Here is a 19,431-nt window from a genome sequence, read left to right on the forward strand (position 1 = left end):
TCTGAGAGCAGAGTGGCGCAGCGGAAGCGTGCTGGGCCCATAACCCAGAGGTCGATAGATCGAAACTATCCTCTGCTATCCGTGTTTTACCGGGGGGCTTTGCACCTTTGTGGGTCAGCCCAGTACAACTCAATCCGAACATCTCTACCCAGACAACTTAATACCCAACCGTGACCCTAATGACTCACATAATTTCATGTTGAACGTACCTGTTGAACCCAACGACTCTCAACACAAAGACCCACAGATGTTAAATACCTGGAACCTCCCAGTTAGAACCGAGACAGCCTTTTGGATGAGAGGCCAAACATCTTCCAAAAACATTAGCAAATCAAGTTGCTCATGTTGATCCATAGTGCCGTGTTTTCACCCAAAATGTGTGAAAAACACATCTGAAAAGCGCCCGGTGGCCTAATGGATAAGGCACTGGCCTCCTAAGCCAGGGATTGTGGGTTCGAGTCCCATCTGGGGTGTCTGAGAGCAGAGTGGTGCAGCGGAAGCGTGCTGGGCCCATAACCCAGAGGTCGATAGATCGAAACTATCCTCTGCTATCCGTGTTTTACCGGGGGGCTTTGCACCTTTGTGGGTCAGCCCGTACAACTCAATCCTAACATCTGTACCCAGACACCTCAATACCCAACCGTGATCCGAATGACTCACATAATATCATGTTGTAACTATGACTTACAGTTAACAATAGCCATTCACACCTTGACTCAGGGTACAACATAGACCAACGAGCCATTGGGGGTTTCAACAACGTACCTGTTGAACCCAACGACTCTCAACACAAAGACCCACAGATGTTAAATACCTGGAACCTCCCAGTTAGAACCGAGACAGCCTTTTGGATGAGAGGCCAAACATCTACCAAAAACATAAGCAAGTCAAGTTGCTCGTGTACTACATGTGTACTAATACATCTGAAATGTGCCCCAGTGGCCTAACGGATTGTGGGTTCAAGTCCCATCTGACAGCAGAGTGGCACAGCGGAAGCTTGCTGGATCCATAACCCAGTGGTCGATAGATCGAAACTATCTTCTGCTATCCGTGTTTTAGCAGGTGGCTTTGAACCTTTGTTCGTCAGCCTCGTACAATTCAGAACTCCCCTTTTCTTCTTGTAAAGAATGTATTTGTATCTGTGGAGTATATCTTTTGGATGTAAACCTCCCATTATTTTCTCATCCATATATTAGTCAGTCAAAGATCAGTCAAACTCAAAGTCAACCACCAGTTGCAAAACTGTGTTCTCTTGCTCATATGCCTTTGTTCAGTTGTATTATTTCCAGTTACATTTAACTTTGTTTTTCTAATTAAAGATCACATTTACTAATTACAGTGACAAGTGAGATGCATGAATGTTTATGGTTTCACTTCGAGCCATAATTTATTAACAAGAATTCTGGATCTTTACCCCTAGATTAAGAAATGTTATCTGTTCTCTTGATTTTGTGTTTGTTTTTCTTCCTCAGTTGGGTCATTAGATTCCCTCCTGTCTCCTTAAAGCATATAACTATACAGTATATCTTTTTAGGAAATTACATTACTTCACCAAGTTGAAACTAAATTCTATACAAATCACTGGGCACTTTACATAACACACTGACTGGCACTGAGCATTGTGGTTTGAGATGATGCCTGATTATTTAGAATTGTCAGCTGAACCAATTACTTTCTCCTTTAGCACTGTTGTCCATGGCTGTTTGGAAAGCAGGTCATTGATTCCTTCCTTACAGAATGCTGAGACTGAAAGTGGCAGCGAGGCATTCATGGATTACCTTGGGGAGGAAGATAGAGAGAGAGACACACACAGAGGGAGAATGAGTGGAATATTGCCTTCTCTTAGTCAGCAGCAGCTGTTACGCCTGTTGAAATATGATCGGCATGCCATGAATATGCAAACAACCAAGCCCTCAGCTGAAGTAAAACTGCTGCAGGCCTTTTCAAAGGCTACGCAGACCTCCTTCAAGGGCTGCTTGGAATTTTAAGTACACAGAACTCAAAGAAAAGTCTCATCTGAAGTATTGTAGCTGTCATGAAAAGGGTTTCTAGAAAACATTTTAATAATTTCTATATATTTTGTATTTTTCCTCCACCCCCCTTTCCTTTACCAGGTTAGTCACTTTGAGTTTATGATTTGGCATGTTATTAACCAACATCCAAGACTGAGCCATTGATGAATGAGTTTTGTGTAGTTTTTGCAGTCATATTAATTCCATGAACTAACTTTGAGCTCATCTTCAAAATAAAATTGTTTGAATCCATATTTAAAAAAATGCTTTACTAACCTCTTTCCATCAATGGCTCAAAAACGGTAAAAAACAAAAGCCTAAGTCTGCTCAGCTATGTAGCTTTGATTACTTTTTGATTACTGTTTAATTATGTCATTTGTCGTCATGCTGTCATTTATCTTATTTTTTCAGATTCACTTCTTATTAAAGAAACTATACTTTTAATCTTTTATCGTTGCCTACTATTAAGTCTTTTCTCCATAACATGCCTTAACTTGACATACCTTCTCCAGAACTACATTGTAATTTAATCAAAGTATGTATTTATGTTTTTGTTCAAGAGGCAGACGTAGCTGTTAGTCATGAAGTATGATATATAATACTGTTTATTCAGTTTTGGAAATAGGAAGGGCGACTCTCTGCAATTTGTAATTTTGTACAATATATGTAAATGTTCAGTCTTTTTCTCTGTAACTCTACATTTATTGTGTACTCTGTGAATTCAGTGTTGTCACTTTTTGTCTTCGTTAAGTTTAACTATTACACATTCAGTTTTGGCCCACATATCCATGAGCTCATTAACAAGTCAGATGGAAAAACTCTCATCAAATTATGAGTAATTTCTGTAATGGGATTTTAGGGTTCATATGATCAAAATCAGATATTACTGCTAGCTAGTCAAGTATATACCTTGGTAGAATTCCCTAAAGAGAGATTTTGAAATAATATAGCAAGAAATGTTTTTATTGACCTCCATATCTTAAAAATTAAAAAAGGGGGCCAATTTGAATGTGTTCTTGTTTAAAATGAAGTCTATTCATAGCACCTGGGAGCAGATGTTACAAAAATAATGGATAAAGCACATTGATCATGTGCCATTAAAAACCAATTAGATTAAAAAATATACATAAACCTCTTGCTTTAATAAAATTTGCTGTAGTTTCTTTGAAGATATTTTTAGATGTAGAACTCAAAAGAGCCGTTGCTGTCATTGCTAAAGCTATTCTTCAGTCTAGGTTTTTTATGACAGGTGATGATGAGATATATCACTCAAATCTAACTTCTTTTTCCTACTCATTTTTTTTGGTAAATATAATTTGTTAGACATTAAAATGTTTAAATTAGACCGAAAAATTTGTTTCCAAGCATCCAAATTTATGTGGGCTTAAACTGTATGCGTACTTGTTCAGCAGCTTTTTCAACACATTCTCACATTTTGCATAAACTGACTGAAATGAAAAACAATATCTTCCCTAAAGCTGATGTGTTTTTTCTGTTTCTTCTTCTCTCTTTAGGATACAAAAAGCAGCAGTACCCAGGACTTGTCACGCAGCCCCCAGAGCCTCAGTGACACCGGCTACTCATCTGACGGCATCTCCAGCTCCCATAGTGAAATTACAGGTCTAATCCAAGAAGAGGAGATGAAACTCAGCGAAAGGGGAATCAGTGGGCGGGGCTCACCGCCAAGTCCCTCTGAAATTACCAAGCTAGAGAGTTCCATGAGGCCTTTGCTGGAGAAGAGTCTCTCTGAAGAGAAGGGAGACAGAAGGGGAAGAAAGCACAGAGACAGAGATTTGGATGACAGAGGAAAGCAGCGCCCACGCTCCCTGTCAATCCCACCAGATGCATATGACTCTGATGAGGAATTAGAGGACATAATGGAGGAAGAAGAAGATGGAGGAGACTGGGAGAGTAAACGAAAGGAAGGAAAGGAGGAGAAGAAGGAGAAGAAAAAGAAGGAAAAAGAGGCTGAACCCACAGAAATGACTGATGAGGAGTTCATGCGGAGACAAATAATGGAGATGAGTGCGGATGAAGAAAATGAGGAGGAGGAAGAGATGGAGGAAGAGGAGGACGAGGAAGATGAAGGATATGGCTACCAGAAACCCAAGAAAGGCCACCCTAAGCACATCATCTCTGACTCAGGGAAAGAGAAGAGACGCCTTCAGCACCACTCCAGCAGTTTTGAGGAAGAAACTAAGAGCTCTACTGATGTTTATAAAGGCTCAGTGGAGGAAGGTGAGGAAGATGTGATGGCATCACAAGGAGGCCTGAGGCGCTTTAAAACCATTGAACTCAATAACACCAATAGCTACAGCAGAGACATGGACCTGAGCAGTGAAAATGATCTGAGCCTTGATCGGGAACCCGAGCTAGAGATGGAGAGCCTGACAGGATCTCCTGAAGAACGTTCTCGTGGTGACTACTCATCCACTCTGCCACCCACTTCATCCTCATATGGCTCTGGCCAGTCTCCTACTTCCATTTCATCAATGGAAGAGGACAGTGACAGTAGCCCCAGTCGGAGACAAAGACTGGAAGAGGCCAAGCAGCAAAGGAAAGCTCGCCACCGCTCCCATGGCCCACTCCTTCCCACCATTGAAGATTCTTCAGAAGAGGATGAACTGAGAGAGGAGGAAGAACTTCTTCGAGAGCAGGAGAAGATGAGGGAGGTAGAACAACAAAGAATAAGGAGCACAGCACGAAAGACCAAGAGGGATAAGGAAGAGCTGAGGGCTCAGAGGCGCAGAGAGAGGTCCAAGACACCACCTAGCAATCTCTCACCCATTGAAGATGCTTCTCCAACAGAAGAACTGAGACAAGCTGCAGAAATGGAGGAGCTCCATCGCTCCTCTGCTTCTGAGTATTCCCCTCAGAGTTTGGACTCAGAGGCTGAGGGATATGAGTCCAAACTTTACAAATCAGGCAGTGAGTACAACCTCCCCACCTTTATGTCTCTTTACTCACCAGTCGAGAAATCATCAACAACAACAACAACAACTACCACGGCACCATCCTCAACTTCCAAACCCCTAAAGAGTGCTGAAGAAGTTTATGAGGAGATGATGAGAAAGGCAGAGATGCTTCAAAAACAACAGAAACAACAACAGCAACAGCATCAACAACAAGGACGGCATGGGCAGTACTATGAGGAGGATATAAATGGACAAGGTTATGATGATGAGGATGAATATGAACAAGAACAAACAGGATATGACAATGAGGCAGCAGAGACAGAAACTGATATTTATGAGGAGATCCGGCAAACATCGCAAAACATCACCAAGATGCAGCAGGCCACTGATGAGCAAGTAGAGATTGCAATTGAGAGCTCCTACCCAGAGAAACAGCTCCTAGACACAGGCTCAGCCTTTGCTAAGCTGCTGGAGCAGAGCAATGCTCTATTGACCCCAGGCACCAGCCCCACCCAGATCTCTGCTCCTGTCTCCTTTGCTGAAAGTGGAGCACGAATCCCAGATGTTCGAGTAACACAGCACTTTTCTGCAAAGGATGGACACAAAGATAGGATCAAAACCCAAGCAGGAAAGAATGGAATAACCCCCACAGTGGCTGCCACCACTATTGCAGCTTATGGAGTTTATGCCAGAGATGCAGTAACTATTTCGCAGACTAGTTCAAGCCAGACTATGACATCTACTCAGTCTGGAATATATGGCCGACCCACAGCAGGTCCTGCCACATCCTCAGCTACAGTTTCAAGCGTATGCAGCAAGATTGCAGAGATTACCCAAGCCTACAGTCAAAGAGAGGTGATCACAAGGAGGGTAGGGGATACCAGGGGTGTCCAAGTGCGAGACAGCTCAACATCCTCCACTGAGAGAATTATTGAGCCACGTTCTCCCAAGTATACAACTTATTACAGAAGCACCAGTCCTCCTCTGTCTCCCTCACCACCACCACAGAGTCCCACTCGGTCACCTTCGAGAAGGAATACAGCTGAGTTTTCCACACAGACATTCAGTTCAGAATTGCGAATGGATTCAGCTGGATCTGGGCCCACATCTCCAGTGATGGCTCAGGGCACCCAAACATCACATCGAGCAGTTTCCCCGCGGCTGTATCGACAGCAGTCTTCCCAAGATGCCCCATATTCCCCACCTCCAAGCCCGGCTAGACCAATGACAGTCAACACTGCAACTTCTCCTCTGTCTTCGCCCACTCGATTTAGCCGCCAATCAACATTTGACACCTACTCCCCTTGTGGCAGCCCCCCAGACACGCCACCTTACCAACATTCTCCTGACCGCAGCTTCTACCGAACACAAAGAGTGGAGAAAGTAAATGTGGGAACAAGTATGGTCACCACAACCAGCACTTACACCAGAGGATCAGTGTCAATGGATAACATCTCCCTCTGTCGAATATCTACTGTACCAGGTACTTCAAGGGTAGAGCAGGGCCATATGATACAAGGTGGAAGTGTTGTGGACCTCAGAACAGCCACCAAACCGGCCCCTATTATAATGACTGACCAAGGAATGGATCTTACCTCATTAGCCACTGAAAGCAGGAAATACCATGGTGGATCAGAGGGTAGCAGACATTCAACAATTGTACAGCCACTGATAATGAACCTGAACACCCAGGAGACCACCACACCAACCACTGTGAGTGTCACTGTGGCTGCTTCAATGTTCATGATCCAGCCTAAACAGCCAGCAGTCTATGGTGACCCACATCAAAATCTAATGGATCTGGGCCAGGGCATGGGTTCGGCTGTGTGTCTTTCACAGAACAAACCACAAATTTCACCTCCAACTGACCCATCAATACCAAAAATTGATGCCAAACTGGAAGACCTCAGTATCCAACAGAGAGAGCTTCAACTACAACAAGAGAAGCTCCAGAAGCAACAAGAGATCCTTGAGCAGCAGTTGCATCAGCACCATCAGATGCAACAGCATCAGCAACAAGCATCAGCTTTAGCCAGGTACAACCTTACCGGCCAGATCTCACCATTAATTAAAAAAGACATGCTAGTCAGCCAGACAAGCACAACCTCAGCTGTGGTCAGTGCAGTATCACCAGCCGTTAACGCTGAACTGTATGGCACTGGTCCCATTGAGCTGAAAGGGAAGCCCAGTCCTCCTGGTATGATGTCAGGTGGTAAATCACCACATAGCATGGTAGTACAGATGGATGGAGGACCAGAGCAGGTCAGGGCAGTAACTCAGCTAGTGCAAGTAGAAGAAGGACAGGATGCGCTGGAGCAGACTGGTGGCCAAATTAAACCTGACAACCAACCAGCTTGCTGTGATGTTGTTTACAGACTTCCATTTGGTGGAAGCTGTGTTGGTGTTTCTGAGAAAGAGGGCATAAGGCCTCCCTCTGCCCCACCTCTCACATATGAGTCTGACCAAGAAAGACAACCTGTAAGGTATGATGAGTATCCAATGGATGGACGTAAAGCTTACACATTACCTTTCCCTGGTAAGCTCCAGCCTTCAATGTCTGATACAAATCTAGCTGAAGCTGGGCTACAGTCTTACCAATCCAAACTAGAACAACACCTCCAAGGTACAGGAGAACTTGCCATAGATTTAACTGCCATGAAACACGGGTATGGAGGGTATATAGGGATGCAGTATGGCTCCTACACAGATTTACGTCACGGAGGAGACATAACAGCCCAAACACTGCCTATAAGGAGATATAATTCATTGTCTAACATTAGTTCAGACTATGGTTACTCTGCTCGTGACATTGCTAACTTCCAAGAAGCAAACCTGGCTCAGTACAGTGCTACCACTGCCAGGGAGATTAGCCGGATGTGTTCAGCACTCAATTCCATCGATCGGTATGGAAGCAACCCAGACTTGATGCAGTTTGGCACTTTGGGGAGAGGAACTGGGCCTGGGTCCTCCAGACTTGTAGCAGGTCTTGGCATGAGACAAAACCTGCTATTTGGACTTGATGGGAAGCCAATATCCCACAGTCAAGCACTAACCAACCTTATCAATGCCAGGCAGGCCAGTCTCAGAGCCATGTACCCTGCTGCTATTAGGTCTTCTGATGGTATGATCTACTCCACCATTCAGACCCCCATTGCTTCTACACTTCCCATTACAACCCAACCTGCATCTGTTCTTCACCCACTTCTGCGTGGGGTCTACAGGCCATACCCCTCTGCCAATATGACACCTGTGCCCCTATCTAGTCTTACCAGACTCCCTATGAGCCCAAGAATTCCTGTATCTGGACAAGCTCTAGTCCGTTACCCAGCACCAGGTCTTCTCCAAACAACATCAGCCACTGCCACTACTGATGGTGCTGCAACAGCATTAGCACCAGTAGGTGCCCCAGTGTCTGTTTCTAGTAGCTCTACAGTCCAGGATGAACCCGTTTACCTTGGTAAAGGTGCCACATTGACTTCATCATCAGCAGAAATCACCTCAATAGTAGGAACAGTTGTAATACCAACACAACCACAGCAGCAGCAGCCAATAAACCTGTCACAGGCACACCTGCACAGTCAACAACAACAACAACAACAACAACAACAACAACAACAACAACAACAACAACAACAACTGACAACTGCTCAGCAGCAACAGCCGCCTCCTCCAGCAGCCCATGCCTATCCTCCCTCAGGTCCTTCACACACCCACGGCTACTCTCAACCTCCACTAGGCCCGTCTGCCCCTTCTGGTGGTTTGCCAATTCCAGGGGGTCTTCCTCCCTTTCCTCCACCAGGTGCCATGCACAAGGAGGGTGAAACAGAGGCAGAGAGGCTGCATCGGCAGCAGGAGCAGCTCCTACAGATGGAGAGGGAGCGTGTAGAGCTGGAGAAACTCCGGCAACTGCGCCTGCAGGAGGAGCTGGAACGGGAAAGGATTGAGCTAAAGCTGCACAGGGAGAAGGAGCAGATGCTGGTGCAGAGAGAGTTACACGATCTGCAGTCCATCAAGGAACAGGTAGAGGGAGAAACAGGCCAAATCCAAAGTTTGAAAGTTGGTGTCTTGTTGTTTTGTGGTTGTTTTATTTTGCATTGTTATATGTTGCACTGTTTTTTTTCTGTTATTGTCGTAATATTACTTGTCTTGTATTTAGGTTTTATGTAAATTAAAATTGCTTTTGTTTATTGTTCCAGTACATCGATTTGCTCTGCAAGATGCATTATCCCCAAAATAATTGAAAACAAAAACTTTGTAGAGTATACAATATATGCATGTCTTTCAATGCATGTTTACAAGCAGTTCCTCAAAAAAGTACATGTAAGGAACTGTAACCATTTTATTGGAGGCCTTTTGCCAGTGAAACTATTGAATATCTCTTTAGAGGATGATGTTAAAAATTCTGTCATGAGAGAAAATGCTAATTTGGTTTAATACGTTTGCATCCAGCCTGCATTATAAGTATAATTCTATTATCTGCATGCTATGTTGTGTATTTTAATGTACGTTTCCTGTTATAAAAGTGTGCATGAACATGCCTGGTGTATTTACATGTAATAGAAACTCATGATGCTCAGATTTAGTTTGTAAAGTGGTTTCATGTTACATTTGTTGGTATGATTTATTTGCAAAAGCAAAATTGATCACACTATGTTGTAAACACTTAACCTATATTGAGTTAAAGATTTTAATTTAATGCTATTCTCAGCTCCTAATAGACTCATGCAGATGTTGTAACAGATGACAGAAGGGCTAACATGACAACTTTCTTCTTTTTTGATAGAACAAGCAGTTGAAAATCTTTCAAGTTAACTCTGTTAAACAGGTGTGGAAGCCGTTCCTAATGAGAATGAACTAGAGATGGAATGTCTAATGTGCATCTCATAACAGTATAGGCCAAACCCCCCTACTTCCTTATTTGCACCAGCCTGTCATTTAAGCAACATAGAAAATGCATTCAATATTTTCGAATGAGCATTATATGACTGACAACCGCAATTACCGGAACATGCTGCTCTTCATATTGTGTTGCGCTTCCATTCTTGATTTTTACAATATATATATATATATATAATTCTTCAACTAACTTGGAACCATTTTCAAAACTAATCCATCAGCAGAAGAATAACTTCATGTCACATTCAGTTTCAGGAGTCTTGTGATTGAGTTTGCATATTTGAAAACTTTTGAAATTTGTCCAAAAGTCAACAACTTTGTCTTCTTCTGTCTTTACTGTCCCTCTATTTCTATCTTTTTTTTCTCATCATGTCTTTTTCACCATCCCTTTCTTGATCATTGTTCTCCTCTCCTGCTGGTTACTTCTCAATCCTCTCTTGTGCCATTCTTCTCCATGCTCTTCTGTCTTGCACTTTCGCTCTCTGTTTATGTATGCTTTTTCCTTTTCCTCTTTCCACCAACACCTCTTTAGGTTCTGCATCAGCAGCAACAAGAACGTGAGAAACAACTTGTTCTCCAGAGGGTGCAGCTGGCTCAGCAGAAGTCCCAGCTTGACCAGATCCAGTCATTACAGCATCAGCTCCAGCAACAGCTCGAAGAGCAAAAGAGACAGAAAACTGCTGTAACTCACGGCATGCCGGTGAGTGGACTAAAAGACTCTGGTAGATGGCTTTTACTGTGACATCCTTTAGCATTGATGTTGAAGCCTTCAGCTCTCAGGCAGCAGAGGCACAACATGTTATGGTACAGGAAGTGGGAAAATACAGAAGAGGCATGCTACAAGGAGCTCACAGTAATACTATGTGCCTTCCACCACACCTTCTGTAGCTACACACATGTGACCCCTTTGCTTGCCTATATCCTGCTAGAATATTTAGTCATTTCCTGTGTGACACTTTTTCAACAGCATAGTATCTAAAGCAAAAACAATGTCAGCAGTTGTCTTCAAGACCACCAGCAAATATTCTGAAAACTCATGAATTAACTGAGCTGGCAAATACAATTTAGTGTCTGTAAAATCATTCATGCCTAATCTATTAAATTTAATGCACAAAATAATTATATTTATACCTCCTCAAAACCTTTTCAGCTATTTGATTCTAAAGAGGCCACAGGTGTATTAATATACATTCATAGTTTGTGTCTATGTAGACCTGCTTTACAACTAAATAAGACATGGAAATCCTGCTTTACAATATTGGACCATTAACTAAATGTACTTTTTATTAAATAATATTTGTCTGCACTCAGCCAGTTCTTTGTTGGACATTTATGTTTGTACTAAAATGTGGTTGATAGGTGATATGAGGTGCAATCATAGCTTTTCAGTCTCAAATGAATCAGTAAATGTTGAGTGGGTGAAACTTTCATCACCTGACAACATTAAAACAACCTCCCCTTTTTTTCTAAAGCTGGACATAAACGGACAGCCCCTGCACCCCCACAATGACTCTCAGATAGGCTCCCGGTCCCTCCCCAACTCCTCATCAGAGATGTGTCTGAGGAGCCAGGAGGAGCACATGGAGACCAGGAGTAACATGAGGAAGCACAGCTCCATGACCAGGCTGAGCAGGGACAGCCTGGACGGTGATGGCGTGGTCTTCTACGGCTCCCCCCGCAGGATTGTGGACAGCTGTGTGCAGACAGATGATGAGGACGGAGAAGAGAGGTAAAGATGTGTGTGTTAGTGAGGGCAGGGAGAGAGTGTTTCGAACATATAGGTGAATGGGGGTATGTGTAAGTGAATGTGTGTGGGTATTATTGTTATGTTAACATGCATTTACTTATTGTATCTTTATTGTAGGTGATTGCAATTATACCTACAGTGTTCAGTACTAGCAAGTACCTAAATAAGTATTTCTACTGATATAATTTGTTTGTGAACATTTTAAGCAGCACTATGTGGCATAATTGCTTAATGTATACTTTTTATCCTCTTCTCTCCATTACTAGGTACATGATGCGTCATCGCACCAGGAGGCGCGGTCGCAGTGTTGACTGCTCCGTCCAGACAGACGATGACGAGGACAAAGCTGAGTCGGAACACCCGGTCCGCCGAAGACGTTCCCGTTTCTCCCGGCACTCAGAGTCCAATGCTACTGGCAGTAGCACTGCGGCCTCAAACAGTACATCCAGTACAACCGACACTCCCAAGATGGTGTCATCCAGCATCGCTGTCCAGACCATCAGGGAAATGTCTTGCCAGACAGAAGTAGAGCACCTAGGGAGAGTCTCCCCAGCGATCCATGTGACAGTACCAGACCCAAATAAAGTAGAGATTGTGCACTACATCTCTGGACCTGAGCGAACCCAAAAGGGACAGTCTCTAGCATGCCAAACTGACCCAGAAGCCCAGTCCCAGGGTGTTGTAGCTCCACAGCTCAGTGTACCAACCACAGTCAGTCCATATTCTTCCTCTACCAGTACCGGAACACAACAATCCAGTTCTGCGGACCTTCTAGCCCAGCAGCGCCAACAGCAGCACATTGCAGCAAACGCAGCCAAGTTTGAGCGGCGTCGCCCTGACCCACTCGACATCAACTACCAGCCTCACAACCACCTCCACAACGAGTCCATCTCCAGCATCATCCGGCAGCAGCAGACAGTCCCCAAATCTCCACAAGTCCTCTACTCTCCTGTCTCCCCAGTGTCCCCTCACCGCCTGCTGGAGACTTCTCTCTCCAGTGAGCGGCTGAACAAGGCCCATGTCACACCACAGCAGAAGTCCTACACAGCCGAGTCTCCCCAGCGCCACCCATCTGTGCCCCGACCCATCAAGAGCACCCAAAGGTCCATGTCAGACCCTAAGCCCCTCAGCCCCACCACAGACGAACACACCAAGGTCAGGCTGAACCTGTATCAACAACAAGCACTCCAGAGCCAGGTAAAGTCACTCAAGCCGTGCTGATACTAGCACACGTTAAAAGGTAAAATTTGAAAAATAGATGCTATTAAGATGTTTTCAGAGCAAAAGTCTAGAAGATAGATAAACAGTGGAGGTAAGGATTTCATAAGAAAGAAAATTATATGAAACATACTACATGTTATCAGCTAGATCTATCAGCTAGTCAACGTATTGTTGCATTGGCTGTTTACTGCTAATGAACACAGCCCACATGTATCTTACACCTTTCACAAAGACACACAAAGAGCAATCAAAATGTTTTGCCAGTTTCAGATAGTCACAGTTGAAATTTTTTCACCCAGCATCCATATTGTTTAAATAGCTATTGCACCTCTCTCTGCCCGTGGTTGGTCTTAAAATGAGGTGGGATCTGGGGAACTGTCAGCTGTCTTGGGGCCGTGTATATTGATTGCACTGTTGGCCAACAAACTGTCAGTCTGATGTCGGTGGTGTAGTATTTCACTGGCACATTATCAAGATAGAAATATGCAACGACATAGGCAAGTGCATATTACTATCGCACCTACCGTCTGCTTGTTACACACACAGATGCCCTGCTTGTGCCTTTTCACTTTGCACATGACCAGATCGGTTTCCTCTATAAGGAAGCGTAATATTTTACTACCTGGCAAATCTGCCCTTAGAATAGCACCGTCAAGGTGCAAGCGCACCTGGCTTTTAAAGGGAATGTGAGATGACATTATGATTTATTACAAATTACACACAAAACCCATCCATGATTAATTAAGAGACTACGTACATGTCTTGCTGCACCCACTTTTTCCACCATGAAACTTGCAAAGGTTGTTTTGGACACCTTAAAATGAACTTTACACCATATGCTTAGATTGTGGTCTGGTAAATCATCTACAAGCTGTCTTCAATGTAAAATGAGGCCTTAATGCTCAGTTAAAAATGTTTGTATCTGATAAATTTGGTAGATTTGTGATACTGTGTCTATGATTTCCACCTTTACCTTTACTAAAACTGGAAAAAAAAGTTTTACAGTAAAAAATCATCATCACAATTACCACTGATATTGAGCACATCTTTGTCATGTGCTTTGGAGTTTTGAGGGAACCGAGGCATCTCTACAAATACAGATCAGGTTGGATGTTTTGCGTTCTTTACATATCTTCTATCCAGAGTGGTAATTCATCTTCAGTTCTCAAAATTAACAGCGTACATTCGATGTTACAAATATACAGAAAACTAATATTGGATAAAAAAAAATCTGAATAATAAGCTGTACATTGAACAGATGGGGCTCAGCATAAATTCACACAGTCATTATATTTGCTCTAGAAAATAGCAGGAGTCACTTTAATGTTGTTCAGTGGAGTCAAAACTTGCCAAAGGCGTAAATACTGAACAGCTTCTATGTGACTTTGATTGAAACGATTGCTTTCTCTCACATTTCCCCTGTTTTTTTTATTTTGTGGGAGCCATGAATGTTTTATGTGAATCCTGTGATGACTGATTCCCTTTGTTATGGAATTTTTCATATTTTATGATTTTGTTTTCTTAGTTATTTAGGGCAAACACTGTTGAAGTACACCCCATTCCTAATTTGAAAGAAATGCCATCTAACGTGCTGAAACAAGTGCTCCATTCAAAAACAAATACAAAGTAGAATCTACTGTTGAGCTTTATTGATTATTAATTGTAGAAATGTCTCTCCCACAAAATAACTGAATTTCATAATTCAACTAGGTAGACAGCGAATGTTTCTGCCTGTTAATGTCACTTCCTGTAGCTTCATGACGGTTCAGTTTGATGCTCTCTCAGGTTTTTATTTGCCCAATTAATGTCTCCTTAATTGTGTTATGGTCATCAATACATTACTTATTTTGGATTATTGCACAAGGAACAAAACTGAAGTGACTCTGTGATTTAAAAACTAATTCAGTGTCATTAATTGGTCCAAAGACGGAACAGTAAATCTTCAAAAGGACAACTGTATGATTTATTCTTATTACAGGAAACATGGCAGGTGGTAAACAGCTCTCAAGGTGAAGAGTCAAAGACATCATTCTTATATAATTCCATATATAATTAATCTAATTAAAAAGCTCATTATTGTTTGGAGAAATTAATACATTATAATTATAATAATCTTATCTGACCTTTAGTACAAAACTGAGGTTAAAAAGTATATCGCACGAGGCAGCTAATTATCACTTTAAACATTATATAATCAAATGTAAAATGTTGTCAAATTGAGTTTTTAAAGGTGGTAAAAGCATATTCACCTGATTGGAATCATTAGATGGAACAAACACCATTAATATTAGAAATCGGTGTCTATAATAAAACAAATGAAGAGACCATTCAAATTAAATTAAGTGCTAAAAGTCTTTCCGATAAGAGTGTTTTAAGAAAAGCTTTAAAAGGTGATGTTGACTCACGACAGCCTCACTTCCTCCTGTGTGCAATACTTTTGTTCTCTGCACTCAGTTCTGTCAAAGAGACTTTTCTGTAATTAACCAGATTTTTTAAAGACAAGTGTTCCCAGTGCTTGTAAGATGAATTGCCAATGCATTGGTTTGAGTCACCCGATTAATAAGTGTCACGGTCCACCTTCTCTCATCAATATTGAGTCATAGTCGTTATATGAATGCTGTGATAAATAACCCCTTTGATTGTATAGATTTTTTAGACTCTACAGTATTTTCTCCTCTAAAGCTGTGGAGCGTCTGGGGTATGTTTTCACGACCCACATGCTCAGAGTATATGATTAATAAGTTGCTATGGGCATTTTTCTTTAGCATGTCACCGCCTCCACACACACACAGAATGAAATAATAAACAACACACAACACATTGTGCGATCTATTTACAAATCCCCAAATGTTTGGTAGAGGAATGAAAGCTACGGTGTTTTATGTAGACATAAAAATATGATGAAATCTCATTCATTCTGACGTACATGTCAGCGCTTGGCTGGTTTGGAGAGTAGAATAGGAAGCCCACGCATATTCTGTTTTTTATTAGCTATATATATTTACACACACACTCACACACGTCTCTCTATAGTTGTGAGGACACTCATTGACTAAATGCATTCCCTAGCCCCTTACCCTAACCTTAACCATCACAACTAAATGACTAACCCTAAACCTAACCCTTATCCTAACCTAAACCTAGAGCCATGTTTAAAAAACTGAATAAGAAAATACAAAATCTTTAAAACACCAATAAAATGAAACGTTTTCTAAATAATTTAAATGGTTTAGATATACTTGATAAATTAACTGCACCACAGCTGTCACTAATTTGAATGTTTTTGTATTTTTGTCTTCTAACACAAATTCCACCTTTGTTTCCTGTCGTCCTTGTCTCTGTGTCTATGTGTGTCTTATTTGTCTCCCTTGTATATCCCTGTCGTTGCGTCCTCTCCTTGTCTCTTATGTTTCTTGACCTTTACCTCTTTTTGAGTTTTCCTCTCTCCTCTTCCTCCTGTTCTGTTCATCTCATCACCCTCATCGCCCTCACTGCTATCCCTTTTCAATAATCTTCCTCTTTAATATTTCCATTTCTTTATCCCTATTTATTTCCTCTTTTACCTTACCTGTTGCCTGTATCCCTCTTCATTCCTTTCTGGTCTATTTTCCTTCCTCCCCTCCTGTTCCTCTCTATATTCCCTATACTTTGTTCTCTTTTTCTCTTTTCCTCCTTCATTCTCTTTAATAATTTCCAATGATGCCTGTCCATCTCACATTTTCATTTGGTTTCCACAAATATCTTATCTCTACCATTTTCCCATCTCGTATCCCTCTCCATTTAACTTGTTCACTGTCATCACATTATCACTCTTATGTTCTTCGGTTTTACCTCTCCAATCCTTTTCTTTCCATGCTTCTTTGTCTGCTCTCCCATTGCTCCCTCCCTGTCTCTCTCTCTCTCCAGCTGGCAGCCCTACAGCAGAGCTCACTTCTCCGAAAGGTCAAGCGAACCCTGCCCAGTCCTCCTCCGGAGGAGACTACTGCAGCCGCTCATCTGCCCATGATGACACCCGCCCTTCAACAGGTCTACCTGCCCTCCGTGCCCAGCCTCAAGCCAAGCTCCAGGTCTGGTCTGGCAGCTAAAGCCAGCCTCCTCAAAGACCTCACCCACGAGCTGAAGGCCGTGGAGCAAGAGTCGACCAAGCTGAGAAAGCAGCAAGCTGAACTGGAGGAAGAAGAGAAGGAGATTGACGCTAAACTGAGATACCTTGAGCTGGGGATCCACCAAAGGAAAGAGACACTGGTCAAAGAGAGGGAGAGGAGAGATATTGCTTACCTTAGGTGTATGGGGGACACAAGGGACTATATGTCTGATAGTGAGTTGAATAACCTACGTTTAGCAGCTGCAGCTGCATCACATGAGACCAATGGACTACTGACGAGGCCAAGCACTGCCCCTCTCAGCCAGTTCACCGGCGATCTGAACACAGCAGCCCAGTACCCACCCACCTCGTCCTTCCTCTCTTGTCAGTACCCCCAGAGCCAACCTGCAGCACCTTCTCAACAATCAAGTGTGCCATACCAGTCCTCAACATTCAACCAGCCTCCCTATCCAACAGTGTCCCAGTCCCAGGCACTGCCACAGCCCACACCCCTCCAGAGCCACATTCCTCCTCTAGGACCTTCATACCAATCTCAAACCTCCTATTCTTCCCACACCTATCCCCAAACTCAGCCCCCTTACCCCCAGACAGACATGGGGATTCCAGCTGCACCTCAGCCACAGCCTGGGCAAACAGGTTTTGGGCCTGCACCACCTGGTCAGCCTCCATACCCCACCCACAGCTCACCTTATCCCAGCGCTGTGTCCTACCCCAGCCAGACCACTCCATACCCTGGGCAGCCCCAAGCTGATATCCTGACAGTCCATCCTGGAAGGCCCAGGCAGACTTCACTTGCGGATTTGGAGCATAAGATGCCCACCAACTACGAGACGATCAGCAACCCCACGGTCGTGGTCACCACCACGGCCCAGGATGCTACCTATTCCAGTGCAGCCCCCTCTTATGGTCAGTACACTGGAACGACAACCATGGCCAGCTCATATGGGCCCTATGGCTCAGCACCAGTGTCCAGTAGCTACGGTGGGTACTCTACCATGCCACCCAGCACTTATGGGCCATATACTTCATCATCAGCTAGTGCATATGGCCAGTACACAACAACCACCGCTAATACTTATGGCTACACTACCACCACAGCCAGTTCGTATGGACAGTACACCTCTACAGTTTCTAATGCTTATGGGCACTCTGTAGATAGTCCCTCAACCTACAACACAGCAGAGGGGATGTACGGGGCTCCTGGCTTAGAACAAAACATGCCAAGAAACTACATGATGATCGATGATGTTAGTGAGCTGACGGCAAAAGACGGGCTGGGCACGACGACAGTGGACATGATACATCATGGCGGTAGTGGGCGTTACCCGGGCGACATCCACAGCCACAGCAGCACCATTGGCAGCACGACGCGTGGGGGAACTAGCAGCTCCTCGTACGGCAGGGCACCTGAGGAGGAAGCAACGATGCAGGAAGAACTGTACGACCACCACGGCAGGGGTAAGAGCAGCTACAGGCACGGACCTCTAGGGGGCAGCAGCAGCAGCGTGAACGCTAGCATGGGTGGGGGATCGCCCTATTACTATGACTTCGACTACAAACATGGCAGCATCCGCTCCGGGGTACAGAAACCTTCACCATCCTCTAGAAGCCTTCTGGCTCCTGCTGTCATGTCCTCCAAGCGCAGCAAGCACAGAAAGCTGGGGAGCATGGAGCAAAAAATCTCTAAGTTTTCCCCCATTGAGGAGGCGCGGGATGTGGAGGCAGACCTGGCCTCCTATTCCTCAACGACAGGTGGGGCTTACCCCTCTTCCCACATTCGAGGGCGCCAGCTGATCGAGGATTACGGCTTTAAGAAGGGTGCTTACGAGGCCGGCAGTGGCACCAGTCATGGTACTCGGTACTATGGTTCTATGGGTGAGGAGGACGATCGGATTTACTACAACTCCACTGGCCGATCCCGTTCCACCGGCTATGGCATGGACAAGATCTCAGCCAGGGACTACTCTGGGTATCGCAGCCGATCCTATGAGAGGGACGATCGCTCCTACCGATCCAGCTACAGCCAGGGGCACCAACCAACCAGGCAGTTCTCTGAGGAGGAGAGTCCACTCAGTCCCCTGGGGAGGTTCATGCGTTCTGGTCGATCCTCAAGCTTAGGTCCCGACCCGTACGACAGTCGCAGCAGTAGATATCATTACTATTATGGCCAATATGGTTCCAGCCACTCGCTGCCAGATGTACAAGACCACATACCGGACCTTCCTCGGACACATGTCTACAAATCGGATGATACGTACATTATAGACGATTATCATTGCGCTGTGTCAGACAGCGAAGGTAATTGTGGGAGCTGAATGCCAATGCAGTCTCACTACCTACTGCCCCCACCGTTTATCTAAACGTCCCCCACCCACCCAGAGGCTAGGCTTAGCAAACAGAAAGAAAGAAAAAGAGAGACAGAGTTAGCCGTTGCATGCTGATGTGTTCTTCTTCCTGAGTCACTTGGATCTCTCTTATGAGTGGACTGCTGTCTGTCTGTCTGCCTGCCTGTCCCATACTTCCGCCTGTTCGTCC

The 19,431-nt window shown here is 44.0% G+C and overlaps 1 protein-coding gene and 2 non-coding genes across 3 annotated transcripts in view; all 3 read left to right on the forward strand.

Moving 5' to 3' along the window:
* Positions 1-19,431, forward strand: part of bsna (bassoon presynaptic cytomatrix protein a) — a 112,110-nt gene that overhangs the window by 71,357 nt on the left and 21,322 nt on the right. The window contains exons 4-8 of the mRNA XM_047340289.1: positions 3,527-8,947; positions 10,356-10,523; positions 11,296-11,552; positions 11,837-12,767; positions 16,698-18,354. Coding sequence (XP_047196245.1) covers positions 3,527-8,947; positions 10,356-10,523; positions 11,296-11,552; positions 11,837-12,767; positions 16,698-18,354 — 8,434 coding nt within the window. The remainder of the gene's footprint in view (positions 1-3,526; positions 8,948-10,355; positions 10,524-11,295; positions 11,553-11,836; positions 12,768-16,697; positions 18,355-19,431) is intronic.
* trnam-cau lies at positions 7-78 on the forward strand. Its single transcript has one exon. It is a non-coding gene; the product is annotated as a tRNA-Met (tRNA).
* trnar-ccu lies at positions 400-473 on the forward strand. The gene has a single exon. It is a non-coding gene; the product is annotated as a tRNA-Arg (tRNA).

This window comes from Hippoglossus stenolepis, chromosome 6 (genome assembly GCF_022539355.2).
Source record: "Hippoglossus stenolepis isolate QCI-W04-F060 chromosome 6, HSTE1.2, whole genome shotgun sequence".
Lineage (NCBI taxonomy): Eukaryota > Metazoa > Chordata > Actinopteri > Pleuronectiformes > Pleuronectidae > Hippoglossus > Hippoglossus stenolepis.